The sequence below is a fragment of the Rattus norvegicus genome, chromosome 17 (assembly GCF_021556685.1).
Source record: "Rattus norvegicus strain SHRSP/BbbUtx chromosome 17, alternate assembly SHRSP_T2T, whole genome shotgun sequence".
Classification (NCBI taxonomy): Eukaryota; Metazoa; Chordata; class Mammalia; order Rodentia; family Muridae; genus Rattus; species Rattus norvegicus.
In genome coordinates, this window is record NC_141550.1 from 50,484,580 (window position 1) to 50,501,987 (window position 17,408).

Below are 17,408 nucleotides of genomic sequence, written 5' to 3' on the forward strand. Positions count from 1 at the left end.
TTTGCAGCTTTGGTTTGTTTAGCAATCAATGACTTTACCGTCTTGTAACAAATGACATTTGCTTCTTAGGCAATTGGCAGTCACAGCATCTTGTGAACAAAGCTAAGGGGGAGCCATGAGCTGCTGCAGCTAATGAAACTGCACTTACGAGGAGAGTGGTGGTCGATTGTCTTTGTGTATGCCTCCTTACTTTATACTCTCTGAATCAGATGATTGGAAAAAATTATCAACCATGCATAGTACTGACTGTGCTCTAGCTTAAGATTTGTACTTTTGATTTATCCATGATGTCTACAGACTCCAACATCATGTTCTTAACTGTTAAAAGCAGAAAGCCAGTGTAGAGCAGAGAGAGCTTTCTAGGAAGCTCTTTCAGAAGCATCTCAGCATATTTTTTTATAGTGATATACCACAGCTAGGTTCATTTACATACTCAGGAAGAAGGCAAGGTACCTTATCTTCAACTGAGAGAAATGGGCTAGTAGGAAGGAAATGGAAAAATTCTTATGGTTATTAGTCAACCTATTTCTCCCCAAATAAACAAGTAAAATCATAGCCTGTATAAAGATACTTGAATTGGTTAAATATTTAGGTAACTACTTTATCTTAGTTTTTGGATTTTTTTCTTTGTTTGTTTGTTTGTTTGTTTGTTTGTTTGCTTTCCCTGTGGAAAGATACTATAACCAAGGCAACTCATAAAAGCAAGTATTTAATTGGGTGCCTGCTTAGTGTTTCAGAGAGTGCGTCCATGATCATCATGGCAAGAAGCACGGTAGCAGACAGGCAGGCACGGTACCAGAGAAATCGTTGAGAGCTTGCATCTGATCCAAAAGTTGGCGGCAGAGAAAGAGCTAACTCGCAATGGCATGAGCTTCTGAAACTTCAAAGCCCACCCAAGTGACAGACCTCCTCCAACAAGACCATACCTAATCTTTCACAAACAGTTCCCCAACTTGGAAGGGAGCATTTAAATATATGAACCTATGGGGGGGGCATTTCCATTCAAGCCATCACATACCTGCAAAGATACAGTGTATGTGCAACAAAAGAAATTATTTTCTGAGGCTATTTTTGTGTAAGACTTTGTGAGTAATTGCTATGTGATCAGAAAAACTGAAGCAACATTATAATTGGTATATTAAGAAGTGTCATTCATCTTGAAACCTAAGAAATTGTTTAGTGAACTTTTACATTTCACTGGAGAGTTATACACATACAATATTTTTCGCAATGCTGTGCTGTATATTATGTTTGTAGTTTACTTTGTCCTAACTCTTTGTATTTAGATAATGTGTTGGACATTATTCAAAATGAAGGGTTCACTATATTGATGCAGAGGCAAGTCGTATTATCAGAGGAAGAGGCAAGAGCAGTGTGCCACGTCCATGAGGATGAAGACTATTTTGATAATCTTATAGGATACATGTGCAGGTAACGCAGTGTTCAGGGGTAGACAGAGTTGTGAATATAGTCTGCTCATTTCAACCTTTTCTTAAGCTTTTTTTAAAATTAGGTTGGGAAACTTATAAATTCTATAAACAAGTTCTTGGTCGATGTCTTTGTCAGTCTTGTTATTTTCCTTATTCTCTGCTCAAATATCTGTTTGTCTCATTTTTTGAAATACTGTTAGAACAAATAATAGAGTATGGCCATGGACACACACCAGTTTCCAGTAAAAAAGGATGCAACATTCCAGAGTGGGCAGTATCATCAAATCCAAGCAGAAAATGGTCTGACCCTTCTGGCAGTCTGATTACTGTGTGGGAGGCTTAAATAATCTTTCCATATCACATGTCCTGGAAAAGAACTGAGACCCTACAAAGTTGCCTGATATCTAGAGTAAGCCAGATGCAGCTGAGCAAAAACATAGAGTATATCAGCCTGGAAGAAACTGCTCTAAGGAACTGTAGTCCTGCAATTTCCTCTTCCTTCATAGCTCATCTGAGTATGCTCTTGAGTAGATGTCAACATGTAGCATTATTGGACTTCTTACAGATCATTTGACATGCTGTGTCAGCTTAATAACACATACTTGTGTTCTTGATATGTCATTAGCTTCTAAGACATTCTTCCATTGGTTTTGTTTTTTTCTAACAGTAATAACTCTTATATCCTTGTTCTAATGAGGGAACATAGTGTGGAACGTTGGAAAGAGTTAATCGGGCCTAAAACTGTTGAGGAGGCTTATGCATCTCATCCAGACAGGTATTGTTTGCATTATGGCTTTCTGTCCTTTCCTATGCAATTCAGTTTGATTTCTTTTGAATTCTATGATACAGGAAGTACAGTTTTCCTTTGAGACAGCTTCTTGGGAAAGTGCCTGTTCCTGGTGGAGTAACTGACTACATCTTGTGGAGGACTAGTCTAATGGGAGCTTGAAGACAGCCACAATTTTGCAAGAAAAGCTGAGTGCTTGACTTGGCCCTCGCCTCTTTACTTACTGGAAGAAATCTCCACCAGAACCACATTTATGACAAATTACCCAAAGAGAAGTTGTGATCATAGCTGCAACATCTTTAATTGATCATAAAGTGTTTTGAAATGTAGATGAGAAAAATCACGATTAACCTCAACACCACTATACAGAGAGCTTTAAACTTACCAAGTGAGATCACGTAGCTAGCCAGGACTTTTCACCACTGGGCTCCCTGTTCTTCATTGTTCTCCCTTGGTCGTATCCACTAACAATGAGATTTAAATGTTCACCTATTTTCTTTCTACTATCTGCTACCTCCCAGAAAGGACGTAGTATATCCAGTTAGCTGCTAATTACCTCCTTTTGTGTGTGTAGTACTTGGATCTGGAATGGGCACTGTTGCTTGCCTTTTTTTCTTGCTAACTTAAATAGTGCTATATTATGGTAGACTGTTACATTCAATTTTTAATTCAGCTCTTTTTCTTTTCCAAGTTTATGTGTACGGTTTGCTTCAGGAAATTTTCCTGTCAACCAGTTCTATGGGAGCAGTTCAAAAGCAGCAGCTGAGACAGAAATAGAGCATTTCTTTCCTCCTCAGAGTACGCTGGCATTGATTAAGCCTCACGTGTCACACAAAGAAAGAAGTAAGCATCTACTTTATCTTTAAGCCCTGACATTTTGTCTACTCTTTGATTCATTCTACAGAAAGATTTCCCCCCCTGAACTTTCTATTAATTTGGGATATTAAAATTCCCAAATTGATATTAAAATTTCAATTTCATCTTTATTTTGGCTTTTGTTTCCCTTTTTGTGGAACTCAGTTTTTAAATCCTGACTTCTCTCCATTCGTCCACTTGGTTGTGTAGTTAAATGTTAAATGTTCTTGGACACATTACTCAAGCACTTATCTTTAGCTACATGAGGTTCAATAAAATGAACTAAGTTATTTGATTAAAGTTTATTATTGTTTTTCTAAATTCTGTGTTCTGGGTTCTCCTATAGGACTAGTGAGTTTGATGAGAAATTTACTGTTTTGGCCATTCATGTTGTTTTTGTTTTTGTGATTTAACCTAAGCATTTGGAAATTTTTATTTGTTTCTGTGTCTGATACAATAGTCAAGTCTTCCTTAGATTGGGTCAGGTAAAGCTGTTTCATGGAATGTTTAACTGGACCAAGGAAGATGGCTTCCAAGCCATATGTCTAACAGGCCAAGGAGGTTCACATATAAAAAGAGTTCAAAGACTCCAGACCAGAACTAGGACTGCTGGTTTGCAGATGGCAAAGGGCTTTGCTGAGGGGTACTATCTCTGTTTGGATTTTATTGCTGCGCAGAGACACCATGACCAAGGCAACTCTTAGAAAGGCAAATATTTACTTGGGGCTGGCTTACAGTTCCATCATCGTCATAGCAGGGAACATGGCAACATGTAGGCAGTCTTGGTTCTGGAAAAGGACCTGAGAGTTCTATGATGTAATCCAAAGGCAGGCACCAAGGAGACTGTCTTCTGTGGACAGCTAAGAGGAGACTAGATTCCACACTGGCTAGAGCCTGAGCATAGAAAGAGACCTCAAAGCCCACCCCAACACTTCCTCCAACAAAGCTATACAACAAGGACACAACGAAGCTACACCAACAAGGACACATCTCCTAATAGTGCCACTCCCTGTGGCAAAGCGTTGAAACTTATGGGAGTCAAATCTATTAAAACCACCACAGGTGCCAAAGGGAAGAAGTGACTTTTCCGAAAAAAAAAGTAGCCCTTACAAAATGAGGGTTCTGGGATCTAACTAGGAAAGGTGTTCCTTGGGCTGTGGGTCTGGAACTAAGCTCAAGCACAAAGAGCCATTTTATTGATTAATTATTGAAGAACATGGGACTAGCTCACTGTAGGTAGTGCCATGCCTGGGCAGGGTTATCAACTGAATAAGTAAGGCTGTATGGATTCTTCTTCAGTTCTGGCTTCCTGATTCCCTGCCCTAACTTCAATGATGGACTGTGATATTGAAACATATGATGAAATAAATATTTCATTACTAAGTTATTTCCCATCATTGTGGTTTTATAATAGCAATATAAAGCCCAACTAAGACAGAAATTGGTACCAGAGAGTAGACTATTGATTTGACAGGACTGACCATGACTTGGGGAGGATTGTAGAAGGACCTTTGAACTTGAGGCTGGAGAAACCATCAGGGCTCAGAGTTTAGTGGCCTGTTCTGTGGTATCTTGGCAGATAAGAATGTCGAATAATGTGAAGAGTCAGACGGAAGCAACAGCCCTACTGGGGCTATTTGTGTGATACTTTGTGTCCAGACTCAGTGATATACGCTTAGCTACAGCTGAAAAATTAGGGGTAATTAACAAGAGCCGAGCCCCACCGAAGTAAAACCTTGGCTTTATTGTAACAACAAACAGGTGCTGGTTAGTTGGTGCTGAGAAATTATCAGTGATTAAGAAGAGACCAGCATTACTGAGGTGAAATCTTCTGGGAAGTGTTTCCTTAGGGTCAGCACACAGAAACCATGGTCCAGAGATGACTGTACTTTGTAGGCAGCTGAACTTGGTGATGTACAAGAGTCTCCTTGGTGTTAATGATTCTGAAAGCATGAAGGGGTCATGAAGAAGAGCTGAGGCTTGGCGTAATGAGAGTCCACTGGTAGAAACGTAGCTTTAGATGCTGTAGAAGCCTGGAAATTGAAGGAGTAATGGTGAGAATTTGAGGTGTGGCATCATGTTGCAAGATCAGAGTCCCTGAGAGAGAACAGGCAAAGCTGTTGGTGAAGATGTGGCACAGTTACAGCAGAGACCCTTGCACTCCAGAGAGAGTGCTATGGCAGCTCTAAGGACAGTAGCAGTAGCATGTGTATGTGCAGTGCGGTATACCCGAGCCTATGAGAAAAGGTGTCCTATGCTGCACGCAGCAAATGTGATGGAATGGCTATGTACAGCCCAGGGGATTGGGAATAGGTTTTAGACATCAAGCACTGAGACTTTCCCACTATTTAACTTTGCTTTGCTTTGCTTCATTTGTGACTGTGAGCGGATCCTTCTCTCACAGAGTAAGAAAGTGTTTACCTCATTTCATTTCAACAGGAGCTCACAGTTGACTTTGACCTTTTTTTTTTCTTTTTTTTTTTTTTTTTTTTTTTTTTTTTTTTGGAGCTGGGGACCGAACCCAGGGCCTTGCGCTCGCTAGGCAAGCACTCTACCACTAAGCTAAATCCCCAACCCTTGAACATTTTTTAAAACCAAAATTAATTTTATTTCACATTGATATAAACTGTGAAAAACATGACACTTTCCCACATTACAGCACACAAATTCAACGGAATATTTCTTAGTTGATAGAAACTTTAAAATTTTAAAGAGATTGGATATTTTAGAGAGGCCTGAAGTTAGAGACTTAGGATGTATTTTTAAAGACTGAGTTTTTGAAGACTTGAAGTTTTAAAAGGTAAGGTGTTTGATACTGTGATGTTAATGTTAACTGGACAGCTGGAGGACAGAAGAGGACAGAAATGTTAACGTCGAATAGGATGTATTTGCCGGCCAAGTTGGCAAGGGGATAATGGTGCTGAGGTGTGTCTTCTCAGCCTGACAGACACAAGCTAGATTCACTCAAGAAGAGTGAACCTCAATTGAGAAAAACACCTCCATGGGGTTGGACTGCAGGCAAATCTGTATGCATTTTGTTGTTGATAGTTGACGATTGGTGTGGAAGGTCCTAACTAGCCATAGGAAGTGCCACTCCTAGGTAGGTGGCCCTAAGTTTTATGAGAAACTAGCCTGAGCAACCCATAGGGAGCAGGCCAGTAAGAAGCACATCTTTCTGGCTTCTGCTTCATTTCTGCCTCTTGAATTTCCATGCTAACTTCCTTCAGTGCTGGATGTTGAGGAATAAGCTGAAACAACTCCTATTCTCTCCAAGGTGTTTACAATCATGGTGTTTCATCACAGCAGTAGAAACACCAGATATGGCATCCTCCTTATGAGCTTCGTGGTACCACTTTACTCTGATCATGCCTAACACAAAGGCCACTATTTCTAAGGAGGGATGCAGCCTGAAATTGGGATATAAGATGAATAAACAAACAAACAAACAAACAAACAAACAAATAAATAAATAAATAAATAAATGAAAGAAAAATCCCTGAGATTCCAAAGAGAATTGTTTCTTGGCTTGTGGTCTCGGTACTACACACACTATTCTCTATAATATCATTTTCTCACAATAAATTTGTAGGATTGGATCATTTCTGATGTATGCTTTGTAGTTTGTTCACATTTATTATTAGACGGCCTCCTGGCATATATTCTGGTTATCCTTGCTAGTAGGAAAGGCCCAGCCTTCTTCAGGTTCTCTGTGGATTAGGTTTTACTCACTTTTCCTTGAAGCCCAGCACCTCTGAATTTATTTATTTACATAGATAAATTAATTTATAAATAAAGTTTATTTATTCAATGTAAATAATTTTTTTCTTTTTCATGCCCCCTCCCCAATTCCTCTATATCATTCGTGTTCCCCCTCCCTCTTCTTTTGCCAGAAAGCTCCAAGTCTTTCTGTAAAGGTAACTTTTACTCTCCTGTTGAAATGGTTTCTGGGAAGGTTACTTGTCTCTGTCTACTGACCCAGACTTAGTCCTCTGTACAACCTAACCTAGGCCTAGCTGAGACTTGCTGCTTAATAAGCTCATCCTTTCTTGTTCTTTCTGAATTCTGGCTGGCTGGTTCAACTCAGCTGTTCTGGCTCAAACACCTCTCTCAGTTGACTTATTCAATCTGATTTTTCTCTCTGTCTCTGAATTACTCTTCTTGGCCTCAAACTAAATCTAGCAATCCTTTCTAATCTTCTGGCTTCTTGTTTGCTTGCTCATTCTGTTTGTACCAGTGTCTAGATTTTTCTGTCTCTCCAATCTGTCTTTGTAAAACTCTCCTGGTAAAACTGCCTTCTTCTCCCTCTCTGTACTGCTCTAGCCTCCCTCACAACTCTACTGTACTGCTCTTCTTGAACTCTACTATATTCCTGTACTGTATCCTCTTCCTCCTGTACTATCTGTCTGTCTCTCCCTAAAGTATCTTCCCTTTCCCTTCTTATGAGAATTGAGCATATCCTGTTCTATCTAATCTTTCTCTGATTCTCATCAGATTTTCTGCAACTAAATTAGATATCACTTTCAAACATGGGCGCTTCCTTCTACAAACTAACTTTATCTTCATTATTTGGGAATAAAGGAGAGTACTAGCGGCTGAATTATACACTAAGTAGAAATAGGTTCTAATATCCCCGAACATCTTTCAGTCGGTTCCCCTTGGTCTTCAGACTGCAGACTTCATCATTCAGGCTGTTGGTAAAATTCTTACAGGATTGCCTGTATTGATGCACTTAGTATTGCCTCTTGGCTTCAGGCAAGAATGTTTGCCTTGACTCTCCCCCTAGCACTGACTACATAAGACATTTGTAGGCACCTGGGGCATAACAATGAAACTATGTGATCATGCTTAGCATACTGACAGATCTCCTTTTCCATTTCATGCTCTCTTGGTTGTTCAAAATGGGACATCCATGCTAAGATGCCAAAGGTCTTCTGGCTGGGAACTTTTAAGTTTACACAATTTTCTATATATAAACCACAAAATGAAAATTGAACTATTGTGCTCCTCTGGTTTTCTTATATCCTTGAATGTACCAGGAATATGAAATGAATGATCTACAATGGTACCTAATGTTTCTTTCCTTAGTGGAGATTCTGAAGGCCATTAGAGATGCAAGATTTGAGCTGACCCAGATGAAAGAAATGCACCTGACTCCGGAGCATGCAAGCAAAGTTTATTTCAAAATAACAGGAAAAGATTTCTATAAAAATGTATTGGACGTCTTATCTTCGTAAGTTTCTGAACTGTAGTTGTTTGTACTGTAGAAGTGGTAATTGTACATTATAGGAACTGTGGGAAACAGATTATTTTGAACAACTTTCTTATCTGACTCAAGGTGATGAAAAGACACCTTGTTAACATTTAAAGTTTATTAATTCTTTACAATGTCTTCCCTTTTCCCTTTCTTGCCTTCCCTTCCTCTTTGGATTTCTTTAGTCATTTATACTGCATGTAGCAGCTGTCAGGGTTATTCTTGCTTAGCCAATGCAGAACTATGCTAAAATCTCCTTGTTTGCAAAATAGAGAGAAATCCATAAGACCTAGTCACAGGAAGTGAAAGTACCAGGAATCTATACCATGAACACTAGAAAAGCAGAGCTCCAGGTGAATTGTAGGTAGATTTCCTGAATATTACATGGAGAGTTCATGTTTCAGGCATGTATTTAGGAGATTGTTTGGAGGAAAGGAAAAGGAGGAGAGTGGGGCAAGAAGAAGAGGCCAGGGTGTTTTACAGAGAGCCGAAGCATCTGCTGACCAACTAGTGGTCATCCAAGTGGTAATGCAGTGAGCTGAGGTAAGACATCTTTGTAACTTACACCAGCCAATTACTGAGTAGAGTAACATCTTGGGAATAAAGGTAGTCTGGGCAAAGTGGCTTTCTGCATTGGAGGCAACCTCTAAAGGACTGAGGCCATGGTTCTCAATCTGTGGCTCATGATGCCTTTGGGGTTGCATCAGATTACCCTTCATCAGATATTTAAATTGTTATTTATAATAGTAGCAAAGTTCTAATTAACAACAGTAGCAACAAAGTAATTTTATTGGATAGTTTATTTATTTACATTTCAAATGTTATCCCCTGTCCTGGTTCTTTCCTCTCCTATACCCTTTCCCCATGAGGATGCTCCCCCTCCGACCCACCCATTCCCACATCACTGCCTGACATTCCCCTACACTGGGGAAAGGAACATTGACAGGACCAAGGACTTCTCTTCCTATTTATGCCGGACAAAGATACATATGCAGCAGAAGCTATAGGTCCCCTCCATGTGTACTCTTTGGTTGGTGGGTTAGCACCTGGAAGCTCAGGGAGGGGAGTCCAAGTTGGTTGATATTGCTGTTCTTCCTATGGTCTTGAAAACCCCTTCAGCTCCTTCAATCCTTTCCCTAACTCCTCTACAGGGGTCCCTGTGCTCAGTCAGATGGTTAGCTGCAAACATCTTAATCTGTATTAGTAGGGCTCTGGCAGGCCCTCTCAGAAAACATCCGTATCAGGCTCCTGTCAGCAAGCCCTTCTTGGCATCAAAACTAGTGTCTGGATTTGGCGTCTACATATGAGATGGATCATCCCCAGGTGGGGCAGTCTCTGGATGGTCTTTCCTTCAGTCTATGCTCCACTCTTTGTCGCTGTATTTCCTCCCATGAGTATTCTGTTCCACCCTTCTAAGAAGGACTCAAGCATCCACATTCTTTTCTTCCTTCTGTTTGAGTTTGATATGGTTGGTGAATTGTTTCTTGGGTATTACAAGCTTTTGGGCTAATATCCACTTATCGATGAGTGCATGCAATGTGTGTTCTTTTGTGATTGGGTTACCTCACTTAGGATGTTATTTTCTATTCCATCCATTTGTCTATGAATTTCATGATGTCATTTTTTAATAGCTGAGTAATATTCCATTATGTAGATGTACCACATTTTCTGTATCCATTCCTCTGTTGAGGATATCTGGTTTCTTTCCAGATTCTGGCTATTATAAATATGGCTGCTAGGAACATAGTGAAGTATGTGTCCTGATTATATGTTAGAGCACCTTTTGGGTGTATGCCCAGGAGGGATATAGCTGTGTACTCAGGTAGTACTATGTCCAATTTTCTGAGGAACTTTCAGACTGATTTCCAGAGTTGTTAAACAAGTTTTCAGTCCCACATTAATAGAGTAGTGTTCCTCTTTCTCCACATCCTCACCAGCATCTGTTGTTACCTGAGATTTTGATCTTGGATATTCTGACTGATGTGACATAGAATCTCAGTGTTGTTTTGATTTGCATTTCCATGATGACTAAGAATGTTGAACATTTCTTAAGGTACTCCTCAACCCTTTAATATTCCTTAGCTGAGAATTCTTTTTTTAGCTTTGTATCCCATTTTTACTAAGGTTATTTGATTCTCTGGAGTCTAACTTCTTGAGTTCTTTGTATATATTGGATACTATCCCTCTATCAGATCTATTAGTAAAGATCTTCCCCCAATCTGTTGGTTGTTATTTTGTCCTAATGACAGTGTCCTTTGCCTTAAAGAAGCATTGCAATTTTATGAGGTCCCATTTGTCGATTTGTGATGTTAGAGCATAAACCTTTGCTATTCTGTTCAAGAAATTTCCCCCAGTACCCATGTGACCGAGACTCTTTCCCACTTTTTATTCTATTAGTTTGAGTGTATCTGGTTTGATGTGGAGGTCCTGGATCCACTTGGACTTGAGATTTGTCCATGGTGATTATCGTGGATCAATTTGCATTCTTCTACAGGCTGACCTCCAGTTGAGCCAGCATATTTCTGTTGACAATGTTTTTTCCCACTGCATTGATTTAGCTCCTTTGTCAAAGATCAAGTGATCAGAGGTGTGTGGGTTCATTTCTGGGTCTTTCTATTCCATTGATCTACCTCCCTGCCTCTATACCAATACCATACAGTTTTTTTTTATCACTATTGCTCTGTAATACTGCTTGACATCATGGATGGTGATTCCCCCAGAAGTTTTTATTATTGAGAATATGTATCGCTATCCTGGGTTTTTTGTTATTCCAAATGAATTTTCAAATAGCTCTTTCTAACTCTATGAAGAATTGAGTTGGAAATTTGATGGGGATTGCATTGAATTTGTAGATTGCTTTTGGCAAGATGACCATTTTTACAATATTAATCATGCCAATCAATGATCCTGGGAGATCTTTCCATCTTCTGAGAACATCTTTGATTTCTTTCTTCAGAGGCTTGAAGTTCTTGTCATACAGATCTTTTAATTGCTTGGTTGGAGTCACACCGAGATATTTTATATTATTTGTGATTATGTAAAGGGACTCATTCCCCTAATTTCTTTCTCAGCCTATTTATTCTTTGAGTAGAGGAAGGCTACTGATTTGTTTGAGCTAATTTTTTTTTCTTTGTTTTTAGTTTTTTGTTTTTTTTTCTTTATTAACATTAGTATTTCTTATTTACATTTCGATTGTTATTCCCTTTCCCAGTTTCCAGGCCAACATCCCCCTAATTCCTCCCCCTCCCCTTCTAGATAGGTGTTCCCCTCCCCATATCCCCCCCATTACCGCCCTCCCCCCAACAATCACGTTCACTGGGGGTTTAGTCTTGGCAGGACCAAGGGCTTCCCCTTCCACTGGTGCTCTTACTAGGCTATTCATTGCTACCTATGAGGTTGGAGCCCAGGGTCAGTCCATGTCTTTGGGTATTGGCATAGTCCCTGGAAGCTCTGGTTGGTTGGCATTGTTGTTCATATGGGGTCTCGAGCCCCTTCAAGCTCTTTCAGTCCTTTCTCTGATTCCTTCAACGGGAGTCCCGTTCTCAGTTCAGTGTTTTGCTGCTGGTATTCGCCTATGTACTTGCTATTTTGGCTGTGTCTCTCAGGAGAGATCTACATCCGGCTCCTGTCAGCCTCCACTTCTTTGCTTCATCCATCTTATTTAATTGGGTGGCTGTATATGTTTGGGCTACATGTGGGGCAGGCTCTGAATGGGTGTTGCTTCTGGCTCTGTTTTAAACTTTGCCACCCTATACGCTGCCAAGGGTATTCTTGTTCCCCTTTTAAAGAAGGAGTGAAACATTCGCAGTTTGGTCATCCCTCTTGAGTTTCATGTGTTCTGTGCATCTATAGAAATTCAAGCATTTGGGCTAATAGCCACTTCTCAATGAGTGCATACCATGTGTGTTTTTCTGTGATTGGGTTACCTCACTCCGGAGGTTATTTTCCAGTTCCATCCATTTGCCTATGAATTTCATAAGGTCATTGTTTTTGATAGCTGAGTAATATTCCATTGTGTAGATGTACCACATTTTCTGTATCCATTCCTCTGTTGAAGGGCATCTGGGTTCTTTCCAGCTTCTGGCTATTATAAATAAGCCTGCTATGAACATAGTGGAGCACATGTTTTTCTTATATGTTAGGGCATCTTTTGGGTATATGCCCAAGCAAGGTATACCTGTGTCCTCAGGTAGTTCAATGTCCATTTTTCTGAGGAACCTCCAGACTGATTTCCAGAATGGCTGTACCAGTCTGCAATCCCACCAACAATGGAAGAGTGTTCCTCTTTCCCCACTTGCTCGCCAGCATTTGCTATCACCTGAGGTTTTGATCTTAGCCATTCTCACTGGTGTGAGGTGAAATCTCAGGTTGTTTTGATTTGCATTTCTCTTATGACTAAAGCTGTTGAACATTTCTTTAGGTGCTTCTCAGCCATTCGGCATTCCTCAGCTGTGAATGCTATGGTTAGCTCTGAACTCCATTTTTTAATAGGGTTATTTGTCTCCCTGTGGTCTAACTTCTTGAGTTCTTTGTAAATTTTGGATATAAGCCCTCTATCTGTTGTAGGATTGGTAAAGATCTTTTCCCAATCTGTTGGTTGTCATTTTGTCCTAAGAACAGTGTCCTTTGCCTAACATAAGCTTTGCAGTTTTATGAGATCCCATTTGTCGATTCTTGATCTTAGAGCATAAGCCATTGGTGTTTTGTTCAGGAAATTTTCTCCAGTGCCCATGTGTTCGAGATGCTTCCCCACTTTTTCTTCTATTAGTTTGAGTGTATCTGGTTTGATGTGGAGGTCCTTGATTCACTTGGACTTAAGCTTTGTACAGGATGATAAGCATGGTTCAATCTGCATTTAGTTGACCTCCAGTTTAACCAACACCATTTGCTGAAAATGCTATCTTTTTTCCACTGGATGGTTTTGGGTCCTTTGTGAAAAATCAAGTGACCATTGGTGTGTGGGTTCATTTCTGGGTCTTCAATTCTATTTCATTGGTCTATCTGTCTGTCTCTGTACGAATACCATGCAGTTTTTATCACTATTGCTCTGCAATCCTGCTTGAGTTCAGGGACAGTGATTCCCCCTGAAGTCCTTTTATTGTTGAGGATAGCTTTAGCTATCCTGGGTTTTTTGTTATTCCAGATGAATTTGCAAATTGTTCTGTCTAACTCTATGAAGAATTGGATTGGTATTTTGATGGGGATTGCATTGCATCTGTAGATCGTTTTTGGTAAAATGGCCATTTTTACTATGTTAGTCCTGCCAGGTTATCATTGAGTAGAGCATTGTTCAACTTCCATGTATATGTGGGCGTTCTTCCCTTATTGTTATTGAAGACCAGCTTTAGCTCCTGGTGGTCTGATAGGGTGCATGGGATTATTTCTATCTTTCTGTATCTGTTGAGGCCTGTTTTATGACCAATTATATGGTCAATTTTGGAGAAAGTACCATGAGGTGGTGATAAGAAGGTATATCCTTTTGTTTTAGGATTGAATGTTCTATAAATATCTGTTAAGTCCATTTGGTTCATGACTTCTCTTAGTCTGCCTATGTCTCTGTTTAATTTCTGTTTCGATAATCCGTCCATTAATGAGAGTGGGGTGTTGAAATCTCCTAATATTATTGTGTGAGGTGCAATGTGAGTTTTGAGCTTTAGCAAGGTTTCTTTTGTGTATGTAGGTGCCCTTGTATTTGGAGCATAGTTATTTAAGATTGAGAGTTCATTTTGGTGGATTTTTCCTTTGATGAATATGAAGTGTCCTTTCATATCTTTTTTGATTACTTTTAGTTGAAAATCGATTTTATTTGGTATTAGAATGGCTACTCCTGCTTGCTTCTTCAGACCATTTGCTTGGAAAGTTGTTTTCCAGCCTTTTACTCTGAGGTAGTGTCTGTCTTTGTCTCTGAGGTGTGTTTCCTGTAGGCAGCAGAATGCAGGGTACTCATTGCTTATCCAGTTTGTTAATCTATGTCTTTTTATTACAGGGTTGAGACTATTGATGTTGAGAGATATTAAGGAATAGTGATTGTTGCTTTCTGTTATATTCATATTTGGATATGAGATTATGTTTTTGTGCTTTTCTTCTCTTTGTTTTGTTGCCAAGACGTTTAGTTTCTTGCTTTTTCTAGGGTGTAGCTTGTGTCCTTATGTTGGGCTTTACCATTTATTATCCTTTGTAGAGCTGAATTCGTAGAAAGATATTGTGTAAATTTGGTTTTGTCATGGAATATCTTGGTATCTCCATCTATGTTAATTGAGAGTTTTGCAGGATACAGTAACCTGGGATGGCATTTGTGTTCTCTTAGGGTCTGTATGACATCTGTCCAGGATCTTCTGACTTTCATAATCTCTGGTGAGAAGTCTGGTGTGATTCTGATAGGTCTGCCTTCATATGTTACTTGACCTTTTTCCCTTACTGCTTTTAATATTCTTTATTTTGTGCATTTTGTGTTTTGACTTTTATGTGATGGGAGGAGTTTCTTTTCTGGTCTAATCTATTTGGAGTTCTGTAGGCTTCTTGTATGTTTATGGGCATCTCTTTCTTTATGTTAGGGAAGTTTTCTTCTATGATTTTGTTGAAGATATTTACTGGTCTTTTGATCTGCAAGTCTTCATTTTCTTCTTTCCCTATTATCCTTAGGTTTGATCTTCTCATTGAGTCCTGGATTCCCTGTATATTTTGGACCAGTAGCTTTTTCTGTTTTACATTATCTTTGACAGTTGTGTCGATGATTTCTATGGATTCTTCTGCTCCTGAGATTCTCTCTTCTATCTCTTGTATTCTGTTGGTGATGCTTGTATATACGTCTCTTTGTCTCTTCCTTTGGTTTTCTATATCCAGGGTTGTTTCCCTGTGTTCTTTCTTGATTGCTTCTATTTCCATTTTTAATTCCTTCAACTGTTTGATTGTGTTTTCCTGGAATTCTTTCAGGGATTTTTGTGATTCTTCTCTATAGGCTTCAAATTCTTTATTTATGTTTTCCTGCATTTCTCTAAAGGAGTTCTTCATGTCTTTCTTGAAATCCTCCAGCATCATGATCAAATGTGATTGTAAATCTAGATCTTGCTTCTGGTGTGTTTAGATATTCAGTGTTTGCTTTGGTGGGAGAATTGGGCTCCGATGATGCCATGTAGTCTTGGTTTTTGTTGCTTGGGTTCCTGCGCTTACCTCTTGCCATCAGATTGTCTCTGGTGTTATTTTATTCTGCTATTTCTGACAGTGGCTAGACCATCCTATAGGCCTGTGTGTCAGAAGTGCTATAGACCTGTTTTTTTGTTTTCTTTCAGCCAATTATGGGAACAGAGTATTCTGCTTTCGGGCATGTAGTCTTTCCTGTCTACTGGTCTTCAGCTGTTCCTGTGGGCCTGTGTCCTGAGTTCACCAGGCTGGTCGCTTGGAGTAGAAAAGTTGGTCTTACCTGTGGTCCTGCGGCTCAGGTTTGCTGGTGGGGGATTGCTTTTGAGCTCTCTGTGAGGGTGGTAACCAGGAGGGCCTGGGCTGCCTCTCTGGGAACCCCCATGCACCGGGGTCCCAGATGGCGTTAGGTGTTTTCCTGTGGAGTCAGAAATGTGGGCAGAGTGTAGTCTCTTCTGGCTTCCCAGGCGTGTCTGCCTCTCTGAAGGTTTAGCTCTCCCTCCCACGGGATTTGGGTGGAGAGAACTGTTGATCCAGTCCCTTCAGGTCTGGGCAGTGTCTTGTTTGAGCTAATTTTATACACAGCTACTTTACTGATGTTGTTTATCAGGCTTAGTAGTTCTCTGGTGGAACTTTTGAGATCTATTAAGTATACTATCATCTGCAAATAGCGATATTTTGACTTCTTCCTTTTCAATTTCTATACCTTTGACCTCCTTTCTTTTTCTCTGATCGCTCTGGCTAGGATTTTGAGTACTATATTAAGTAAGTAGGGAGAGAATGGGCAGGCTTGTCTAGTTTCTTATTTTAGTGTGATTGGTTCAAGTTTCTCTCCATTTAGTTTGATGTTGACTACTGGTTTACTGTATATTGCTTTTACTATGTTTGGGTACGGACCTTGAATTCCTGATATTTCCAAGACTTTTAAGATGAAGGGTGTTGAATTTCATCAAATGCTTTCTCAACATCTAATGTGGTGATCATGTGTTTTTTTTTCTTTGAGTTTGTTTATATAGTGGATTATATAGATGGATTTCCATATATTGAAATATCCCTGTATCCCTGAGATGAAGCCTACTTAATCATGATGGATGATCATTTTGATGTGTTCTTGAATTCAGTTTGTAAGAATCTTATTGAGTACTTTTCCATCGATATTCATAAGGGAACTTGGCCTAAAGTTCCCTTTCTTTTTTGGGTCTTTGTGTGGTTTAGGTACAAGCTTAATTGTAAATGCAAAGGAGGAATTGGGTAGTGTTCCTTATGTTTCTATTTTGTGGAATAGTTTGGACAATATTGGTATTAGGTCTTTTATGAAGGTCTGAGAATTCTGCATTAAACCCATTGGATTCTGGACTATTTTTGGTTAGGAGACTTTTAATAACTTCTTCTCTTTCTTTAGTAGCTATGGGACCTTTTAGATGGTTTCTCTGACCTGATAAAATTGTCCATTTTATTCAGATTTTCTAGTTTTGTTGAATTTAGGCTTTCATAGTAGGATCTGATAATTTTTTTAAAAATTTCCTCAGATTCTGTTGTTATGTCTCCTTTGTCAGTCCTAATTTTGTTAATTTGGACACACTCTCTGTGCCCTGTGGCTACTCTGGCTAAGGGTTTATCTATCTGGTTGATCTTCTCAAAGAACCAGCTCGTGGTTTTGTTGATTCTTTGTATAGTTTTTTTGTTTCTATTTGGTTGATTTCAGCTCTGAGTTTGATTATTTTCTACCTTCTATTCCTCTTGTGTGTATTTGCTTCTTTCTGTTCTAGAGGTTTTAGGTGTGCTATCAAGCTGCTGATGTATGCTCTCTCCTGTTTCTTTTTAGAGGCACTCAGAGCCATGAGCTTTCCTCTTAGCACAGCTTTCATTGTGTCCCATACGTTTGGGTATGTTTTGCCTTTATTATCTTTAAATTCTAAAAAGTGTTTAATTTCTTTCTTTATTTTCC

The 17,408-nt window shown here is 39.4% G+C and overlaps 1 protein-coding gene across 8 annotated transcripts in view; it reads left to right on the forward strand.

Moving 5' to 3' along the window:
* Positions 1-17,408, forward strand: part of Nme8 (NME/NM23 family member 8) — a 69,777-nt gene that overhangs the window by 36,866 nt on the left and 15,503 nt on the right. For 5 of the 8 annotated variants that reach the window (XM_087591264.1, XM_087591265.1, XM_087591266.1 and 2 more), the window contains 4 exon segments: positions 1,287-1,431; positions 2,098-2,205; positions 2,909-3,060; positions 8,158-8,302. In XM_087591264.1, the coding sequence (XP_087447390.1) occupies positions 1,287-1,431; positions 2,098-2,205; positions 2,909-3,060; positions 8,158-8,302 (550 nt within the window). 8 annotated transcript variants of the gene reach the window in all.